The sequence below is a fragment of the Sander lucioperca genome, chromosome 7 (assembly GCF_008315115.2).
Source record: "Sander lucioperca isolate FBNREF2018 chromosome 7, SLUC_FBN_1.2, whole genome shotgun sequence".
In the NCBI taxonomy this organism is placed as follows: Eukaryota; Metazoa; Chordata; class Actinopteri; order Perciformes; family Percidae; genus Sander; species Sander lucioperca.
Genome location: NC_050179.1, coordinates 15,643,557 through 15,662,677, shown reverse-complemented (window position 1 = coordinate 15,662,677; position 19,121 = coordinate 15,643,557). Strand labels below are relative to the sequence as shown.

General features: G+C 43.7%; 1 protein-coding gene across 3 annotated transcripts in view; it reads left to right on the top strand.

Moving 5' to 3' along the window:
- Nucleotides 1-19,121, top strand: part of wwox (WW domain containing oxidoreductase) — a 135,649-nt gene that overhangs the window by 36,347 nt on the left and 80,181 nt on the right. For all 3 annotated transcript variants that reach the window (XM_031293353.2, XM_036002772.1, XM_036002773.1), the window contains exons 6-8: nt 2,214-2,302; nt 6,355-6,540; nt 10,268-10,532. In XM_031293353.2, the coding sequence (XP_031149213.1) occupies nt 2,214-2,302; nt 6,355-6,540; nt 10,268-10,532 (540 nt within the window). The remainder of the gene's footprint in view (nt 1-2,213; nt 2,303-6,354; nt 6,541-10,267; nt 10,533-19,121) is intronic.

Sequence of the window (19,121 nt, the reverse complement as noted above, 5' to 3'; positions counted from 1 at the left end):
CTGCAGGGGGAGGGTAGACGGGCAGGCAGGCTGCTCACCTTCTCCCTGCTGGATTTGCTCCAGTGGCCCCCCTTCAACCCCCCTCTATCCTCCCTCTGGTCTCCCATTACTCCATCTCTCCTTCCCTTTCCCCCCCTGTCTCTAGAGAAGGGGATATGTGTTCGTCAAGCTGACACCTGCTCTCATCTTCTCTGCTGGTCATACACTCATGGAGGGCTACCCTGTTGAGGAGGCCTTATACTGACCTGTTAATTACCACACTGCTGCCTGCTCTGACCTTGTTTAGAAGTAATCTCTCATTTTTCTTCCTAACCCTAACAACTGAAGGCTTTCCCCACACATTTATATAAGTTTTCTCATTATATCGCACATCTTCCTCTTACACTTGTTTGAACACTTGGTGACCAAATATTTCTTTCACAGCTAACCCCTTTTCACTTTACATGCATTGCTGTGTATATATAATGTGTAAAAGTGGCCAGGAGTGCACATACAAGTCATTAAATTAGACATTTGTCTCCTCTCACCTGTGATTACTGCTGTGTGCAGATCATATAAGCAGGTACCCTATAATTATGTCTATAATAGCCATAATCAGCCCTTTAATGCTTTGTAATAGCATCAATATAATGGTATAGAGTAGCATCAAGAGAATAATTCAGGCATAGATAATGGTGTGATAGCGTGGTTTTACCCTTGAGTCACAACACTGAATTTGTTGTGTGTGTGTGTGGGTGTGCGTGTGCCTGTGTATGCATGTATAAATATGCCCTGGGGCAGTTAAGGTGTCTGTAAAATGCCTGAAGAATCACATTTCCATCTGAAGGCGCTCCTAACACTTTCTTGTTTTCTTTGTGCTCATTGCTCCATGGAGCGTCCTTGCTGTGAGTGTCATGTACACTTAGCTCGGCAGAGACAGACACGCAGAGGAAAGGCATTCCCATATGACGCCCACAGACTGGAGATCGGATCAGGGGAAAAGCCTGACAGGAGAGCAGCAGCAGCGGTGGTGGTGATGGTGGAGGATGGAGAGTGGAACGCTGTTCCGGGGTGTAATATGAGCTGACAGCGTTCCCTAGGGATGGCGGGCAGGACGAAGGGGAGAGGTAGCATCAGGAATACCTGGTGCTACTGAACCCAGAGCCCAGCCGAGAGTCCTGGGAGCGATATCTCGCTCCTTTTCCCTTTCCTGCATGAGGGATGAGTCTAATGGACCATTCTGTCTGAACGGAACATGCTCCATCTCGGTTCACGCTGCATGGACTTGTACACCACGGTCTCACATGATCTCATCTGTTGTAGGGAGATTGAACCTAGGTTGTCCGGTGAGGGGGCCTGTACTGATAAAGATGTAGAGAAGGGCAAGAAGGGGGAGAGAGTCTAAGTTGATGCTTTATCACAGACAGAAAAAAACATGGTCATACGCTGTTATTAAAGAGACATGCTTCTTAAGGCTTGCATGCGTCTCTGCTGAGGCCTTTGCCCTGCAGCAGAACGCTATACAGTGGGATGGAGAGGATGATGAATATTTAGCCCGTCTTCCTCAGTGTGTAAATGCAGCTATGCATTCACTTTTTAAGTCATTTATCTTTCTCTTCTCCTCTCCTATTCTCACCCTGTCTCCTAGCATATGGTGGAAGATGACACACGCATGCACACACACACACACACACACACACACACACACACACACACACACACACACACACACACACGCTGAGAACACGCAGTCAAAAGCTATGGAGTTCTTTAGGAGACTTTAGACAGGACTGTGACTGTGTGTCAGCTTTTTTTTCTGATTGAAAGTAATAGTCAAATTATTTTATTTATATATCCCAAAATAACAAATGGCAAATTTGCTTTAAAGGGCTTTACAATCCTTTATCACTATACCCTTGATTTAGATAAAGAAAAACTTTCCAAAAAATATTAAACTAGTAAATAAAAGACGGAACCTCAAGAAGAGCATCAGTGAGTGACAGACAGACAGGTTTACCATTCACACACAGGGGAGATCCTTAGGTCCTTATTTTTTATTGGGGAGACCTGATTGTTTGCTTTTTTAAACAGGGTGAAAGCACACCCTTTGTATCATTTGAACTTGGACTTGAACTTTTTTTGCTGAAGGTGATGACAGTGTCACAGTAACAGTGGCAAAAAAACAAAAACAAAACTTTATTATAATTATACATTTGTGTTTCCTGTCTCTGCAGCACAAAGCAAGAGTAGAAGCCATGATGTGCGACCTGGCCTCTCTCCGCAGTGTCAGGGAGTTTGCTGAGTCTTACAAGGCCAAAAAACTGTGAGTATAAACCAAAATATTAATTTTCTAAACTGGATTTTTCTGTCTGCTATGTTTTCTGCCACTCTTTTAGATTATTTACCTAAGATTTGGTAGGATAAGAGAGTAGGCATAAAACCTCTTAAATTGTACCTGTTACGTTAAAAATAACCTACTTTATACTCTCTATACTCTATATCCTATGCAGTTGTTTTGAATTGAAGCTTACAGGAACTGGACATTATTTCAGATCTAAAAGGCCATCAAAAGAGAGGGGAGTCACCATTGTGAAGAAACAGCGGCAGAGCTGGCCTTTACGTATACGGCAGCACGCTCAACTAACAAATCCTGACACTGTCTCTCAGTCATTTAAAGCTAACTTTAAGGAGCCATCAGTCCCATTTCAGCTGTCCAGCCTTTTTCATGCTCCAGAGAGAGAAAAGGAAACAGGGATAAATAAACAAATAAATAAAAAAGCAATGAAGACTCTCATTCAGACTGATCACTGTAATCATCATGACGATTACTTCCCACATACACCATACTTAAAGGACATCCACACTGTCACTGATGGACGCCATATGGACAAGGCCCCAGGAGTAAGTGTGTGTATTTGTGTCTATTTGCTTGACATTGGTCGAAACAGACTACCAGACTTTATGACACTTATTTTGTGGTGGTCAGCTTTTACCGCATGTGTCTTGCTTCCCATGGTTGGACACACAGTTGCTATTTTGGGGTCATGTATTCTGTCATCAATACTGCTCATCCACCCGCAGGTGTCTAGGCAAGGGGCTGTGTGTATGTGTGTGTTTGTGTGTGCGTGAGTGTTGGTGTCAGGGGAGCCCCTTCGGGAGAGGCAGGGCAGTCATTGCCCGTAGCAGCCCTGGGGCAGGGTATGGCCATCCAGGACACGTGTCTTGGGTCACAGCCAAACCTCACGATGGCTTTCCTCACTCTGTGTCCTATAGCTCCCTCCCATCTCTTACATGTATCCCTCCCATCCAAACTGCAGTATATTAACCTCCCTTCAATCCCACTGCTCCCAAAACCTCTGTCCTGGTTTAGTTTTTTTGGCATATCCTTTATGCAATTTGTTTATCTGCATCAGCCTCTCCCTCTTTCTCCCTCTCTCATGTTGTCTCTCAGTCTTTCTCTGTCTGTGTCGCTCTCTCTCTCTACCTCAGTATTTTGGCAAGGTTGTATTTCTTCATTAGCTGTGCTGTTGGGGGGGAGTGGGGGAGTCCCAGGGGATGTCAGAGTACATTAATTCTCATCAGAAGGCGAACAGAGCAGAGTGGAGGCTGGGAGCTCTGAGCTGTGAATGGCACTGGGCAGCTGTCTGAGTCTACCACCACTCTATTACTGCACGTATGTCTTCAGGCATAACACACACAGGAGCGTGCGCACACAACGCATACATGCACGGACACACACTCAGACAATTCTATGCGCAGACGCATACGCACACAGTTTTGTAAACACCGAGACAAACACACTCATACACACACGCACAATAATGCTCCTGCAGCGTGTCATTGACAGGTGAAATGTAATCAGAGTCTTTTTCTTTTCCTTCTCTCGTTTCTCACTCCCTTGCTTTTAAGTGCTTTAGTCAGTGGCTTTCACGCTGCTTTGTGTTCCATTGACCCCGATTCTGCTTTAATTGCCTGTCCTTTGAAATGAAATTACCTGGATATTGATATTGTTGAATGCAGTGCAATTTCATTGGGATGTAATTGATGGAGGACAGCGTTGACAGAATGCCCCTAATACAATTTCCACTGAACGGTCGGTAATTAACACATGCAATTTGTTTTCACCTGTGATTTTTTAAATTTTTTTTTTAACTGCAATTATCCTGTTCTAATTTTAAGCATATTTTGTGTAATGTCTGTATAAATACATGCACGCTGGATCACATAAGTCTACCATTCTTCTATTCCTTTGCATTATGGTGACTGTAACACCGTCAGAATGTTTGAGGGTGTCTTTGCACACTTTACAGGTATACACTTCTGGTGTGTGAGTTTAAATATGGATCAGGATGAGTGGTGTACACATATCCATATGTTTGTTGCCAGTGCCAGTTTTTCTGTTGCCAATAAAGTGCAGTGTTAATGACCAGTAGTCTGAGCCCAGCTCACACAGGCAATCTCTTCCTGCTGGCCCACATTATCATAGAGGTCAGGGGTCATACCCATGGGGGTTATTTAAAGTAAATATATAAACTGATGTCTCCCTGTTTGGTAGTTAACACCCTCGTTTGACCAGCGCTGAGATTGCACAGTGCACACAGTGTTGTGTGAAGTCTTAATGTGGAAAGAGGGACTGTGGTACGCGGCAGTAGGCCTATTAAAGACATTCATTAGACCTGCGCTTATGAGAGAGGGACTAACTGGTGGGCAGTTGAATTAACAGGCCTTTTACATTACAAGCAGACTCACCAGAGGCCCATCTGAACTGCGTGGGGGAAATCGCTCTACTGGCCAGAGAAAAGTTGGTTATTGGACTTTTTGATCACAAATTTGTGATTATAAATTGAATGACATACTGAGTTTATGTTATAGTATTAGGTCACAAAAAGGACACACACCAAATGTAAACCTTAAGTGGTGTAACTGACATAATGATCAGTTTAAAACAACAGCTACAGTGAAAGGTTGAAATGTTAGGTCAAGAGTTCACACCTGTGGTGTTATTGTGCAGCTTCGAGCCAGTACATTGGTAACAGACCCAAGAGTTTTGCCTTGTATAGCACAATGTTACTGTACTTCGCACTCTATTAGACAGGGGAACACTGGGCCAAAAACTACCAACGTGTTTTGTTTTATTTGGTTTCAGAGCAGAACTTGACATCACAGCAACTGTTGTGTTTTACTCTTCCATCTTCTTTTATTAGGTTCATGTGCAGGCCACGTCATTTATTTACATTTATTTTTTTCCCTACCAAGCCAAGCCATTAAGTTAGAAGTCCTTACCTTTTTGTATTTTGGGTGAACATTTGAATATCTCACTGCTAGTGTGTGTGCTCTGTTGATAATGTGCTGAGGTCGGCATTCTTTAAGTTGACTTGTGACTAGGTTTGCGCTCTCTAATGAACCTTGTGTGTTCGGAGGCCTGAAGGTGATCCTACAGTACACTCCTATGTAATAGCATGGGATGGCTCATTATAGCAAGGCATAACAATTCACACATTAATTTTCCAGCATCCAGTTTTTAATTAATCCAGTAGGCAGTCTTAAACACAGGGTACACAAATTGCCTTCGGCCTCATAATTAATTCTAATGGAAGAAATTAGAAATTGGTGGGGTGTGTTTGGATTGTTCGGCTGTGTTACTGTGGTTTCGAGCTCGCTGGAGCGACGCTGTCACCGACAAGGATCTCTCGCTGCCCTGACCAATCCAGCAATTTCCGCTCACTGGCACGCGAGCAGGGAGTGTTACTCACTCGCCCACACGCCGTCTGCAAGAATGAAAATGCTTTGCATGTCTGTGTAAAAGCACGTTTTTTTTATTGGTCTCTGAATAAAGTCAATTGTTTTTTATACCACGACTTGTGTGTGTATTGTCTTTGATCTGCTCTCTTCTGCTCAGCCTTTCCGAGTCGATGTGTTGGTGGGTTTGGTTACTCAGAGTAGTTACACAGAGCCTGTATCAACACCCATTACTTCCACCACCCTTGTGTGTTGAAACGGTTTGAGATTGCTTTTCAATGTGTTGTAGCTCTTGGATTGCAGCCAGCTGTATTCAGTATCTACAGTACCTGTCGAGCCATGGGGAGTTGCACTGGAAACCTCTGTATCATATCAGCATTACTGATGCTCTGTCTCTGTAGACCGCTAAAGTCTACCACACTGTGGAATAAGACACCCCGTTTCCTTTCTCTGCCTTCGCTTTTCACTATTCCATCTTCTTTTTTTTTTATTTCTTCTCCCTGTCTCTCCTTACCTCTTCTTCAGCCTAATATGGTATGAAAATCCTCTTTTTATGCAGCTGTGTCTTCTTTGTTTTCACTTATAATCAATAAACAATCAAACATTTATTTTCTGCCTTCCTCCCCCGCCATGTAGGCCCCTTCACATTCTGGTGTGTAATGCAGCAGTGTGCACTCAGCCCTGGAGATTGACTGAGGACGGCCTGGAGTCCACCTTCCAGATCTGCCATCTAGGTCACTTCCTGCTTGTCCAGTGCCTACAGGATGTGCTGCGTCGTTCGGCCCCCGCCCGTGTTGTGGTGGTATCTTCTGAGTCCCACAGGTAAAGACAGTAAACAAGGCGTGTAAAACCGTATTCCTGCATCTACTTGGTCTCAGGAGAAGACCATTGAAATGAGCCTTATAGGATTTAAAATTCAGTTTGGCTATTTCAATAAATTAAAAGCATGCCCTTTGCATTATTTAAGGTAGAATTCTTATCATCCTTTATAATTCTTTGTAAAGATTTGCAAAGCAATTTTGTGCTTCTGCACATTTAGTGTGCAACTTAAATGTGCCCGGTGGAGTTTTCTTGTAAACAAATAAAATGAATGTTTATGTTCAGTGTTACTCAATAAAACTCACTCTCTGTATCCTTGAGATGTAACAAACATGTTGAATGCATTAATTCCTCATAAAACATCAGATTTTTCTCCATCATTGCCCAGGTGAGCATGTGGGTGACTTTGAATCCTGCATTCTTTACATCCATGTATGGGCCATTGCTGCGTATGTTGGCGTGTTACTGCGAGTTGTAGATCAGTGGAATAGTGTGAAAACCATTGGTAGGACTGTGTAACGTATCATCCAAATGCACATGTGCGTCCTTGTGCGCGTGTACAAGACACACACCTGCTCCACGTAAAGAAACTGCTCCATAATGTTACTAGAGGTAAAAAAAAAAATTCCACAGGGTTACACAAAGTTACCCTATTTTTCAGTTTTGAGTAAATCTTGTTTTTTCCTTCTCATAGTAGATCATCTTGGGTTCCTTTTTTATGTCTTTGGGTTTGGAAATATAATGATTTTAACTGAGGATGATACAGCATTTGCAACATATGTTAAGAAAAAAATGCCTCAGCTAGGCTGTTTAATACAAAGATTTAAACCCTCACCACTTGCAACAATTTATTTTCCTAAATTTGAGATAAGCTGTCACTGGAAACCATAGACAGACATGAACTGAGCTAAACAGTCCTTTGAGGGTGTGTTGAACAATGTCGCTCGCTCCCCCGCTTTCAAGGCAGATCTGGAATTTGTGATTATTGCTAACAAATACAATTGACTTAAGTTTACGTGACTACACACCACCCCAAATATTACTGTTTTTATTTTGAAATTCTTAGTGATGGAAATCATTTAACCTAGTTAACCCTCCAGTCAACTAGTCGTTTCCATCAACACAGTAAACACAGTTTTATTTATTTTTTAATTGATTTATTTTTTATTTTTATACAGATCAGCACAGTACCACACAATTCCGGCATCTTCAGTTTTCTAGAAAATATACTTTCATATTAGTACTGCTTTCTGTGACTGTAAAAAGCTGATGTGACAACAGGTTGCCATAATGGAAATCACCCCCCCCCCCCCCCCCTCGCTGAAGGGTTGGGAATGTTGTTCAACGTGAGCACCACACTGCTGTTTCCCCTGTCTTCCCAACATTTACAGTTAAGCCATATTTAAGTCAACAACTCTTCAACTCCAGTCATGCAGTTAACTACGCTACATTGGGGAGTTCACTACAAACTGATAACTCAGACTTAATGCATATTGTCAAACATGACAGCCTCACTCACTGAAAACTCATTTCCCTCCACACGCTGTCACTATGAATTAAACGTATCATCAACATGATGGATGGACTTATCAGCTAAAATTAACTTTGCTCAAGTATCTGCTCCTTTCTGTCTGACCCCCTGACTCAGCCCCTTTCTCTCTCCTCTCCCTCCTTCTGCCATCTATTGTTTTTCAAGTCTATCTTTTTTGGTAACTCCACTCCATAGGCGTCTGTTTTTCCTGTCATTCAGTAGACAGGCATGATGTCTTGCAGTGATCTGTGAGCCCAAGCCCTGAGCCATGTGTTTCAGAGTCAGTGAGTGAGTGTGTGTGTGTGTGTGTGTGTGTGTGTGCGCAACATTGATCCAGTCCTCAGTCAGTCAGACGGCCAAGCAGAGTGATTGATCGGAGCTCGGCAGAGTGACCTGAGACAAGGAGAACATACGCAGAGTTATTCTAGCAGATCAAACAGCAGCACTATTACAGGAGCCCTCGTATGAGTTATGTTATACAGACTGTCATGCATGAGAGGACAAGAGCAGCGGAAGGGATGGTTTGACACTCAGATTCACTCGTGGTCACACTGCTATTTCGTGCTTTAGGAAAAGTAATGAGTAAGAAAGAGTAGTAAAAGCTTATTGAAAGAAAGCATGTCATAAAGGGAGTATTGACAGAATATGATTGATGCAAGACTTGCCTACACAGTAAGAACAGTGAGGTCACGTAAGTTTTGGTGGTGTGAAAACTGTCTGGCTGCTATTGGAACGGAGTGTACGATTTATACGTATCGCAAGGCCAAAAATGGTCAGGTATTTTCTTCACTCTTTGCCCTACAGCTCCCTCTCTCCTTCTCTGCCTCCCCAACACATACACTCACCTTTCCTTCTCTCCTCTACAAGCAGCAGTGGCTTTAACCCCTTCAAAGAGGGCTTAGGCTGGACCAGAGAGAGTCAGTTACACACCGACACAGACTAGAGGGAAGGAAAGAAGGAGCGGAAATAGACAATATCTCATATTACATCTTCCATTCTGTCCACCTCATTCCAGACCTATATTACATCTATTGAAGTCGCTCCCTTTTTTGTTTGTGTTATTTTCAGTTTCTGCTGATTTCCCATTTATTCACTTAGCCTCCCCTCACAAGCAGTGTGTGACCCCTGACCTGGCAGCATATTGTATTCCCTAAGCCCCTTGTCCATTGGTAAAGCATTGACCTATAAGGGACAGGGGTGGGAGAGATGGACACACGGGTAATGGCTGGACACTTTATCAGTTTCCACCACAGGGGCTTACTGTGGAATTTGCCCCATACAGGTTTACTTTGCCCTAGTACTGCATCAGATCTGGTCAAACAAGGGGAGATAATATCCTTAATGAAATTACCTTTGAGAGATCTAAGCTGCAGTTCTGGCTCTGTACTTTTATGTGCAGACAGGATATTTTAGTTCACCAAAATCTGTATTTTTTTTATTATTCAAGTTTGTGTGAATCATCTTGCAGGGTAATTCATTGATTGCAATATTACTGTAAAACCACATTCAGTTGTAACCGGGGAACTGCATTTGCTGCTCAATCAATTGATTTATCAACCTCTACTTGCTAAAGTAGTTATGAAGTTGCAGCACATGAAATGAAAAGCCTGCAGATGTTGTAATTTAGCCAAGCAAGGATGTTGCGGAAGGCGACAGTAAACAAGAGGCAGCGAGCTTGTAAAATCACAACAAGGAAACCAGGTGACATTTTGATTGGTTGTTTTCTAATGACTGGATTAATATGTAGGATGTGTTCCAGCGGTTTGGAGCCTATGTCTCTTCCTCCCACACATACACAAACGCACACGACACACAGGGAGTGTAGCTTTCGTTCCCGTGTATTGTGATGTTATTGCGTGACTGCATAATAACACGAGTAGTGTAATGTTTAAGGGGCCTTGTCAAACATCTGGACTTTAACAGCTCTGTCGCAGGCAATTAAAGAACATCATGTCATGTCTTTGATTTGTATGCAGCCAGCGCCACACATCTGCCAGTAGAAAGCCCACACACACACACACACACACACACACACACACACACACACACACACACACACTCACACACTCACTCACTCACTCACTCACTCACTCACTCACTCACTCACTCACTCACTCACTCACTCACTCACTCACTCACTCACACTCTCTCTCTCTCTCTCTCTCTCTAACTACTCTCTTATTCTGGACTATGTTTCAGGTTCACAGACCTGTTAGACTCATGTTCCAAGGTGGACATGGCCCTGCTGTCTCCCACAAAGAAGGAGTACTGGTCAATGCTGGCTTACAATCGAGCCAAACTCTGCAACATCCTCTTCAGCAAAGAGCTCCACCGCCGCCTCTCGCCGCACGGTGTCACCTCCAACGCGGTGCATCCTGGGAACATGATGTACACATCCATTCACCGGAGCTGGTGGCTGATGACCTTTCTCTTCTCTCTGGCCAGACCTTTCACCAAGTCTATGGTAAGGGGAAAAAATCAGTCTGAAGCATGCATAACCTTGTGACTGCACAAACTGTAGCACGACCTGACCGATGGCCACCAAAAACACTTTTAATTACCAAAAGCGTTTAGTAACCACCATAATGGATTGGTTAACTTTTCGTAACTGTTCATTTCACCAGAGTTGCTCTGTATCTTGTTGTACTTTTCTACATGGAAAGAAAGTCAGTGAATCCACCACACTTTGTTACTATCTTCTTGTTCTGACTCTGATGTGTCCCTAACTGAGCCTATATTTGTCTTGGCACGTTCCTGGGAGAAAGGAGAGGAAAAGGATGGAGAGGGGCTGATCTGCTGAGTGCTGAGGGCTTAGGGAGAGAGTCTGGGTTTCACAGATAGAGAGATAGTCTGTGGTTTGTTTTCCTCTTCCTCCTGTCACTGTTTATTTAACTCAGAGAGGCAGTTCCCCTATCCTCTCACAAGGGTAGGCGATATTCCAGATCCTGTGTACCGCAACTATTAGGTTACAGTAAATGCACTGAACAAACTCAAGTCTCTACTCCTATGCAGGCATGTACTCCGGAGGACTGAGATAATAAGCTCTCTGTCAAATATGTTTTTACCATCTAGCCCATTCCCATCAGAAGAATCTATTACCAGATATTTTCAGATGCATTATCTTAAGTTCTGAGTCATATTAGCAGGCTGACTCAACTTTATTTTTCAAAGACCTTTCTGAGAGCAGAGATAGAGTAAAGACGTTATGTCCTCACAGACTGTTTTAGAGAGATACAAAGAAAGGAGGCCAGGTGCTGTGCAGGAGGGATCTGTGTTTTGTATCTGTTTAATTTTTAACGATAAAACTACATGCCCCTCAGAGAATTGACACTTCAATGTGATGCGGGTGGGAGTTAGCGTGCCCCTGTGACCCTGGGAGTGTTATTGGGTTAACAGCCCCTGGTAGGGTCTTCCTTTGGCATACTGGCCCATGCAAGAGGCTTGGGACACGGAATGCCATTCTCTGGTGGGGAAGGAGCCGAAGGTGGTGCGGGAGATACAGCTGTATCAAGTATGTGTAGTTGGGCTCACCTCTACACACAGCGGTGGCTCTGACTGGAACCAAACCACTGCATACAGGATGTACCTTCTCCTGTTAAGGAGTTACCCAGGGAGACGTACTCACTCGGGGTGGTACGGTTCACAAAATCCACGGTTCGGTTCATATCACGGTTTTAGGGTCACAGTTTTCGGTTCTGTACGGTTCTTGTTATTTTTTCTTTTAATCTTTAACACTCCAGAAATATACTTCAGCATATGATATATAGCTAAAATTAGCATATTTAATGCATGTTACACAATACATGCATACAGTGGCAGTTCTATCTATTGTTTTATTTCCGCTGTCATCATAGGTAACATGAAATCCAAAATGTTCCCACACACCAGACTATATACGATGCTGGCGCATCCTCCAACTCCAGGCAGCCTTCCTTATCTCTCCCACATTTACATTTCTGCATGTGACGTGACCTGCAGCACTCCACACTCCACCTGAGGAGCGGTCGGCTCGGCGCCTCTCAAAATCTGACGAATATCTTTTAAACTGACCTTTGTCAATCAAAAAAACAGACAGATTCAGCAACTGTATGGCCTATTTCTCGCTTAAAATGTTTTCAGAAACACGTTTCGGTGAACTATTTTCGTAAAATACGAGATCGTATTCAGAACGAGACGCCATTAGAGTCTGTTTTGAAATTCTGGAGCAGCAAGAACCACTTGACGCGTTCGTCCAATCAGCTGCCATGTGTTGCGCTCGTCACGCTCACCCCCCTCGTCGTTTCCAGTAAGTGTTTTAACATAGGTGTCGAAAGTGGGCACTACGGCAGTAAGTGGTTAGTGCACATTAACAGTGGACTGACGAACCGTGCGATGCACACACGCGCCGAACCGAGACATGCGAACTGAGCGGTTCGGATGTTTTTTCATGAACCGTACCACCCCCTCACAAAGCTGAGCAGCATTGGTTTGACAGTTTCCTCTGAATTGAGAGTGTGGCCTGTGTTTATTATGCCTATCCACTGAACAATACTTTAGAGTATCCAGCTTTCTCGTAGTCTCTGCTTGTGGTCACAGGCAGGGCATGGGGTCTCTATAAGGGTGTTGGGGGTTCACTTTAATGCTCACCTGGGCAATCATGGAGGGACCTCAGGGGAGAGGTGATTGGGAGGAACAGCCGGCCTATTCTGAACCTGAGGGATGTTTTGTTTTTGGACTTCTGTGCCAGTTACACACTGGCACAGGCCAGTTGTACCTCAATGATCACAGAATGTTTACCCAAATGCGGATGTGCAGTTGAAGTTGATGAAGCATTTTTTCATTTGATACAACAGTTTTGTTAAAGAATGTTTGCATTGTACAGTACCTATATCTACAGTACAATACTGCTGACAATGGCGTCCAATTATATCATAATATATTACTAATACTGCGAAGGTTTCCTCTCAAGGCAATAACCTCTGTAGTACATCTCAGTGGCAACTATTGTGAGTGTGCATCTGCTGTGGGTGTACAATAAATGACAGCATGGAAGTGTTCATAGCACACGTGTGTGCTTATAGGGTGATGTAGGGTGCCTGAGGTTAACGTCCTCACACACCTTGGATATGAACGATAAAATCCAACACCATGATTTATCTTAGTCTATACTGTGTCCTCTGCTCTGTAAGACTTTTCAATTGATAGCAGCTCTCTACCCTTTAGGCTCCATGGCCTCCTAATATATGCTTTAGTTTGACTATTACATCTTTCCATTAGCTACTCTTCATACTTTATCAATTTAGTGTTTGCACTGAAGGGAAAATGTGATGTGTTGAAAGGCAGCGTGTTGGAGTTTTAGTGAAGCGTTATTCTGATCCATCATGTTTGACAGACACAAGGCCTCAGGCCGTCATTTGTCTCTCCTCCTTCTGACATAGGATGAGAGATGAGAGGAACTGCTCCTCAGCACCTTTCGCAAAATGCCAAGCTAACCATTTCCTCAATTTGACTATTTCTGTCACAAAACACTTTTTTTTCACCCCTCCCTCTTTACGTTCTGTAACATTTGTCTTAGCTCTTTTCATCATTTCCTGTCTTTCAATTTCAAACCTGGTCTGTGTCAATTTTAGCTGGACTAAAATTTAGATAGAAGTGTACCCTAGAGTGGAAGACTTTTGAACACTTTTGTGTTCTTTGTGTGTCTAAGAGAAGAGTGTGTTGATGTTTTGGATATGAGCGCACAGATGCAATTAGCAGAGCGGTTTCTCCTCCAGAACGGTGCTATGGCTTTTCTACACGTGGTTAATTAAACGTAGTGTAGATGTTAGTAAATATTAAAGGACAAAGGTAGAGCTAGTAATTAAATTCTGGTGTGCTGACACAGCGATTAGCTAAAACTCATGTCTGATAAAGGCCACACACACAGACACACACAGATACAGAGGCACACCCTTAAGCTGAGCATTTGCTCTTATTTAAATCTCGGGTTGATAAGGCCCCTGAAAGTGTATCCTCTTTAAAATCCCACTCCTCACTCCTTCTGCCCCCACATTAAGAGCTTAATAAAACAGTGATATTATTTCAGTTATTGGTTGCAGGGATATGAAGATGGTATCGCTTTAATTGCTTGCGTACGCTTGCGGGATCCATGGAGATTGTTCTGGGATGCAAACATAAGCAGAATGTCGACTCCAAAAAACAATCACAGAGCCCTTGTGTGTGTTCTTGCACAAATAACCAGCCTCTCATTTAAAACACAGGTTTGATTTATAGGAGCACAGGTGGAGTGATATACAGTTGCCCTACACGAGGAGAAACACACACACACACACACACACACACACACACACACACACACACACACACACACACACACACACACACACACATGAATTCACAACACCTGGAGCTACACGTGGTGCTAAATCTTTAATTTTTATTGTTAAGTAAAGGCGAGGAAAGGTCATGTCAGGCCATAAGCTCTGCAGTTGGTCATACCATCATGCTTTCCTCCCTCATTCATTGTGCTTCATGCTCTCTTATTTTGTCAGCGCTTCACTTTTACCCTTCACTTTTATCTTTTTTGCTACTGCATTTTGCTTGCAAATTACCAAAAACATATTTTGACTTCCTCAATTTTGCATCCTTTGTGTTGTGGATTCTACTTAAGGAAAAGAAACTTCTCTATTAGCAGGGAGCACAGCCCACTCTGCTATTGATGTACAGAGCTGATTCCATTTTGCTGAGTTGAGAAAGGCATCTATAAAGAGCCATGACATTTTAATCAGCCAAACTATCTCTCACTAACATCATGTTCCCCTCCCCGCGCCTTGATCTACTTATCAGAGATTGTGCGACCAGGCCTGTAACTCCTGTTTCTTTAATTCAGCGTGTTTAGAGTGGGAGTTTTCCCTGTGTCCTTTGCTGTGATTATCAGCGTCGAATGATCTGGCCTGCAGTGGTGTGTACTGTATGTGTATGTGCTCGGATATGTGTGTGTGTGTGTGTGTGTGTGTGTGTGTGTGTGTGTGTGTGTGTGTGTGTGTGTGTGTGTGTGTGTGTGTGTGTGTGTGTGTGTGTGTGTGTGTGTGTGTGTGTGTGTGTGTGTGCGTGCGTGAGCGAGACTAAGCAAAAAAAAAAAAAAAAACAGTGGTTATCACAGTTCTGTGTAATGCTCAAAATTTGATTGACACAGATTTTGGTTGATTTATTTGATCTAGGATAGTACTTCAGGATAGGATTTCGGGCCTTTAACTATGTATGTACAGTATATGCTGTAAAACTTAGACAGTACACTTTGAATCAAAACTCGCACACTTTAATAGCACAGAATGAAATTCAGTGACGGTTGCAGTTATTAGTTGGGCTGTAACCTTTGTGAAGTTGTCACCGTCTTGTAACGCTGACCCTGTGACATTTTGTTGACTGACTGATTGCTCCCTCAAGAACAGTGTACCCTCAGGCTCTGAGCAGCTGTGCTCAGCCTATACCCATCTAATCTATACCTTAACTATAGGCACAGACAGTGCTGAGCTGAATGGAGATCAGTGTGGGCAGTGGCTCCAGTCATCATCCTCTATAATGGATAGAAAGAGGGGAGGGAGGTGTTGTGGGCACAGGCCTAAGAGGCTCCGTTGGTCCAATCAGACACCTCAGTTCCCCCAGGGGACGATTTCATCAGCGCTCTCGCCTAGTCCCATGCTTCTTAGCGTTTTAGCATGATTATTTTACCCAGGATCCTGCCTCGGGCACCAGGCCACCTTTTTACATATGCACAGGCTGAACTTTTGACCAGGCACCAGCAGTCAGGACTGTATTAGAGAAACGGTTGTTCAGTCAGGAGAAGTGGGACCTCCAGTGCCTCCTCTGCTGAGCCTTGCTTACTGTGACCAGGAGCTCTCTCCTGCACCTCGGGGGTTAACCCCAGAGACAGGTCCTGCAACGACGACGTCAGAATTACCATATAACAGACGTACAGTGGTTGGGTGGTAGGCACTGTTTGTGAGCACAGCAGCCACTTTTACATCAGTGTTCTTTATCAGTTTCTCTCCTGCAGACAGACATAAGGTCAGGTGCTCTATCTGCTATCTGGTGTGGCACACAGACGCAGTGGCTCTGCTGCACACCCAGGCAACCTGTGTGTGTGTATGTGTGTTCCGGTGTTGTGTGTGGTGCTCAACCATGTGGAAAGAAAGAGGAGCAGAGGTCCCAATCTCCCTGCCAGCCCCCCCCCCCTGCCCCCTCCGCTCTCCTCTGTGGGGTTAGATGAGCTGCCAGGCCCTTGTAATAGAGTCCTCTTGGATGATTAGGAGCTACACAGGAGGGGGGTCAGCTCCAGCCTGACTGGAGACACTGTGTAGGTTTCTCCTCAGTGGTGTAGACAGAATATTACACATTATGCCAATTGGTATGAGGTGCACATACTCAGAGTGAATCTCTCTGATGATGCATCAATTTCCTTTTTGAGGCTATGTTTTAGATAATTTTTGAGGAACTAGATACAAACCAACGTGATATTCCAGCCAGACATTCCCTGCTGTGCTGCTGCACTATGTATGGAAGGGAGAGAGACATGGAGGGGAAGAGAGAAACATAGAAGGGGAGAGAGAGACAGAGGGGGAGAGAGAGACACATAGGGAGAGAAAGACGTGTTGGTGTGGGGATGGATAAAAGCATACAATCCCATTTGGCTGTATTGACATGTGTGTTCCTGCCCAATCCTGTTACTGGGATTATTGTCCACGGAGATACCATTTCATTAAAGAAAACACACACACACATGCTCAGACACACACACACACACACACACACACACACACACGCGCACACACACACACGCACACACACACATACACACAGTGGGTGAACAGAGATGGCCTGAGGCCTGGTTATGTGGTCCATTGCACAGGGAAACTGTGTAAATGGTTTATTGTGGATGAGTTGATGTGATGGAGAGCGTGTCTGGATCAATAAAGAACCAATCAAATGCTGACAGTCTGCTACTGTATGCAGTCAGTCATTCACCCCTCCTGCCTGAGTACAGTTATACAACATGAGTGTGAAGGAGGTATGAACAATATCCGTGTTGAAAGCAGAAGAAGTTTAAAAAGAAAGTCATTTTTAAACAATCAAACTTCTACTACTTTAATTTTGTATAGCTGCTCAATGCTACGTAGTGATAGTTGATAATGTTGTTTTTTTGTGCATTTGTGCACATTAGTTTTTACCTCTTTATAAGATGTATTTCTGTGACAGACTATAATAGTTTTGTTTGTGAAGAAACATTACTTAAAGCCTCAACCACATCCTCCCTGCTCCTCCAGCTCCAGACACCTCAGGGAGGCCATTAGGACATCTCCCCAGCCTGAGTCTGGGCTGAGCCTGAGCTGAGGCTGGGCTAAATTACCCCAGAGCCACAGGTCAGAGCCAGCTAGACCCTCATTGCCAAGGGACTCTCTCTCTAATAGAAGGGATCAGAACAGGCCAAAGAGCCAGAAACTGACCTGGCCAGAGAGACATCCTTACTCACTTACCCTCTACTCTTCCACATTGCCTCCTTCATCCTCCATCTCTCTTACCTTTAGAGCTTCAGAGCTTTTCTCCTGTGACCCTCAGAGAGGAGAAAAATGTAACACACACACACACACACACACACACACACACACACACACACACACACACACTCGACACACACAAACACACGCACCACTCCCTTCCCTCTTTGTTGTGACATGGAGCTGATGGACTATTTTTCAAATTGATTTCAAAAATGTACATAAGCAGCCGATCCCCTAGCCCAGATTACCTATTGATTTTTAATATGAAAAGCTCATTATATAAGCAGGAACTGCAACACAAAAAGCTAGCCAACCTTTGCATAAATCCTTTAATTGAATTTCCAGAGCCCGTGGTTCTACATTTTTTAATTAAATCCATTTCTTTTTTTAAGGGTTGCTGTGTAATTTGCATGCTGTGAAGTGGGTGCTGTCCCAGATAAAGTGCCATTGATCCTTATTAAGGCTCACCTCTGGGCTCGCTGAAAACCAACCGCAGAAATTAAATGTGCTCATGGTGCATACACTTATTGCCCGCATGATAGGATTAGAGTCAGAGGGAGCGAGAGAGAGAGAGAAGGGGAGATAGAGATGGAGAAAGGAGTGATGGGGTAAGGGTGGGGGGGCTTATTATTAATAGTTGTTCATATTAATGTAATATTTCACCTTTTCATCCTCTGGGGTGAGATTGTGAAGAGCTTGTTTATAAATACATGGGTCCAGGTATTGTTTGGGTTTCTCATCAAACACACTGTGGTCTGATGTGTTGGGGTGTCACGGGGCGCTGTGATTTCACAGTTTGATGGTAGCATTCAAATCTGTCACAACACTGACGGATATAGCCCCATGTTTACACGTTTTACTGAAAAACATGCACCTCTTTCTATTTCGTTTCAAATGAGGACAAATGCCCCTGATCGTATGATTGCATGTAAATGAATCCAATGATCATATCTCTCGTTGATCTTCAGGAGGTCATGGTCTGCAATCGTTCTAAGTAGAGGGTGTTTAACTACCTATTTAGATTAAATGATACTTAATTTTCTTGTCCTTACCCTACTTAGCATCATGTAACCGAGAGTGTGTGAGAAGTGATTTTTATCCTGCATTTGTGCTGTGTGATAGCAGGCCTCTCCTTCCTTGTCTTCCTGTGTGGCTATATGCAGACGGTGGAGTAAATCAATAGGGATTAGCCTGTGACCCCAGCCACATACTTATAGCCCAGTCCTCGCTGCTCACACATCTCTCATCAGTTTCACTTAAACACTGCACCTCACTCAATAAGGCACCACACACTAATTCATTTCAAAGATGGAGAGGCTCCTATCGCAGACCTCGCTTTCACGCACACACACACACACACACACACACACACACACACACACACACACACACACACACACACACACACACACACACACACACACACACACACATTATATTAAAACAATAGTCACTACATTTTCCATGTTACTTTGTATATACAGTATACACATGGCTATGGCAATGAGATTAGGACT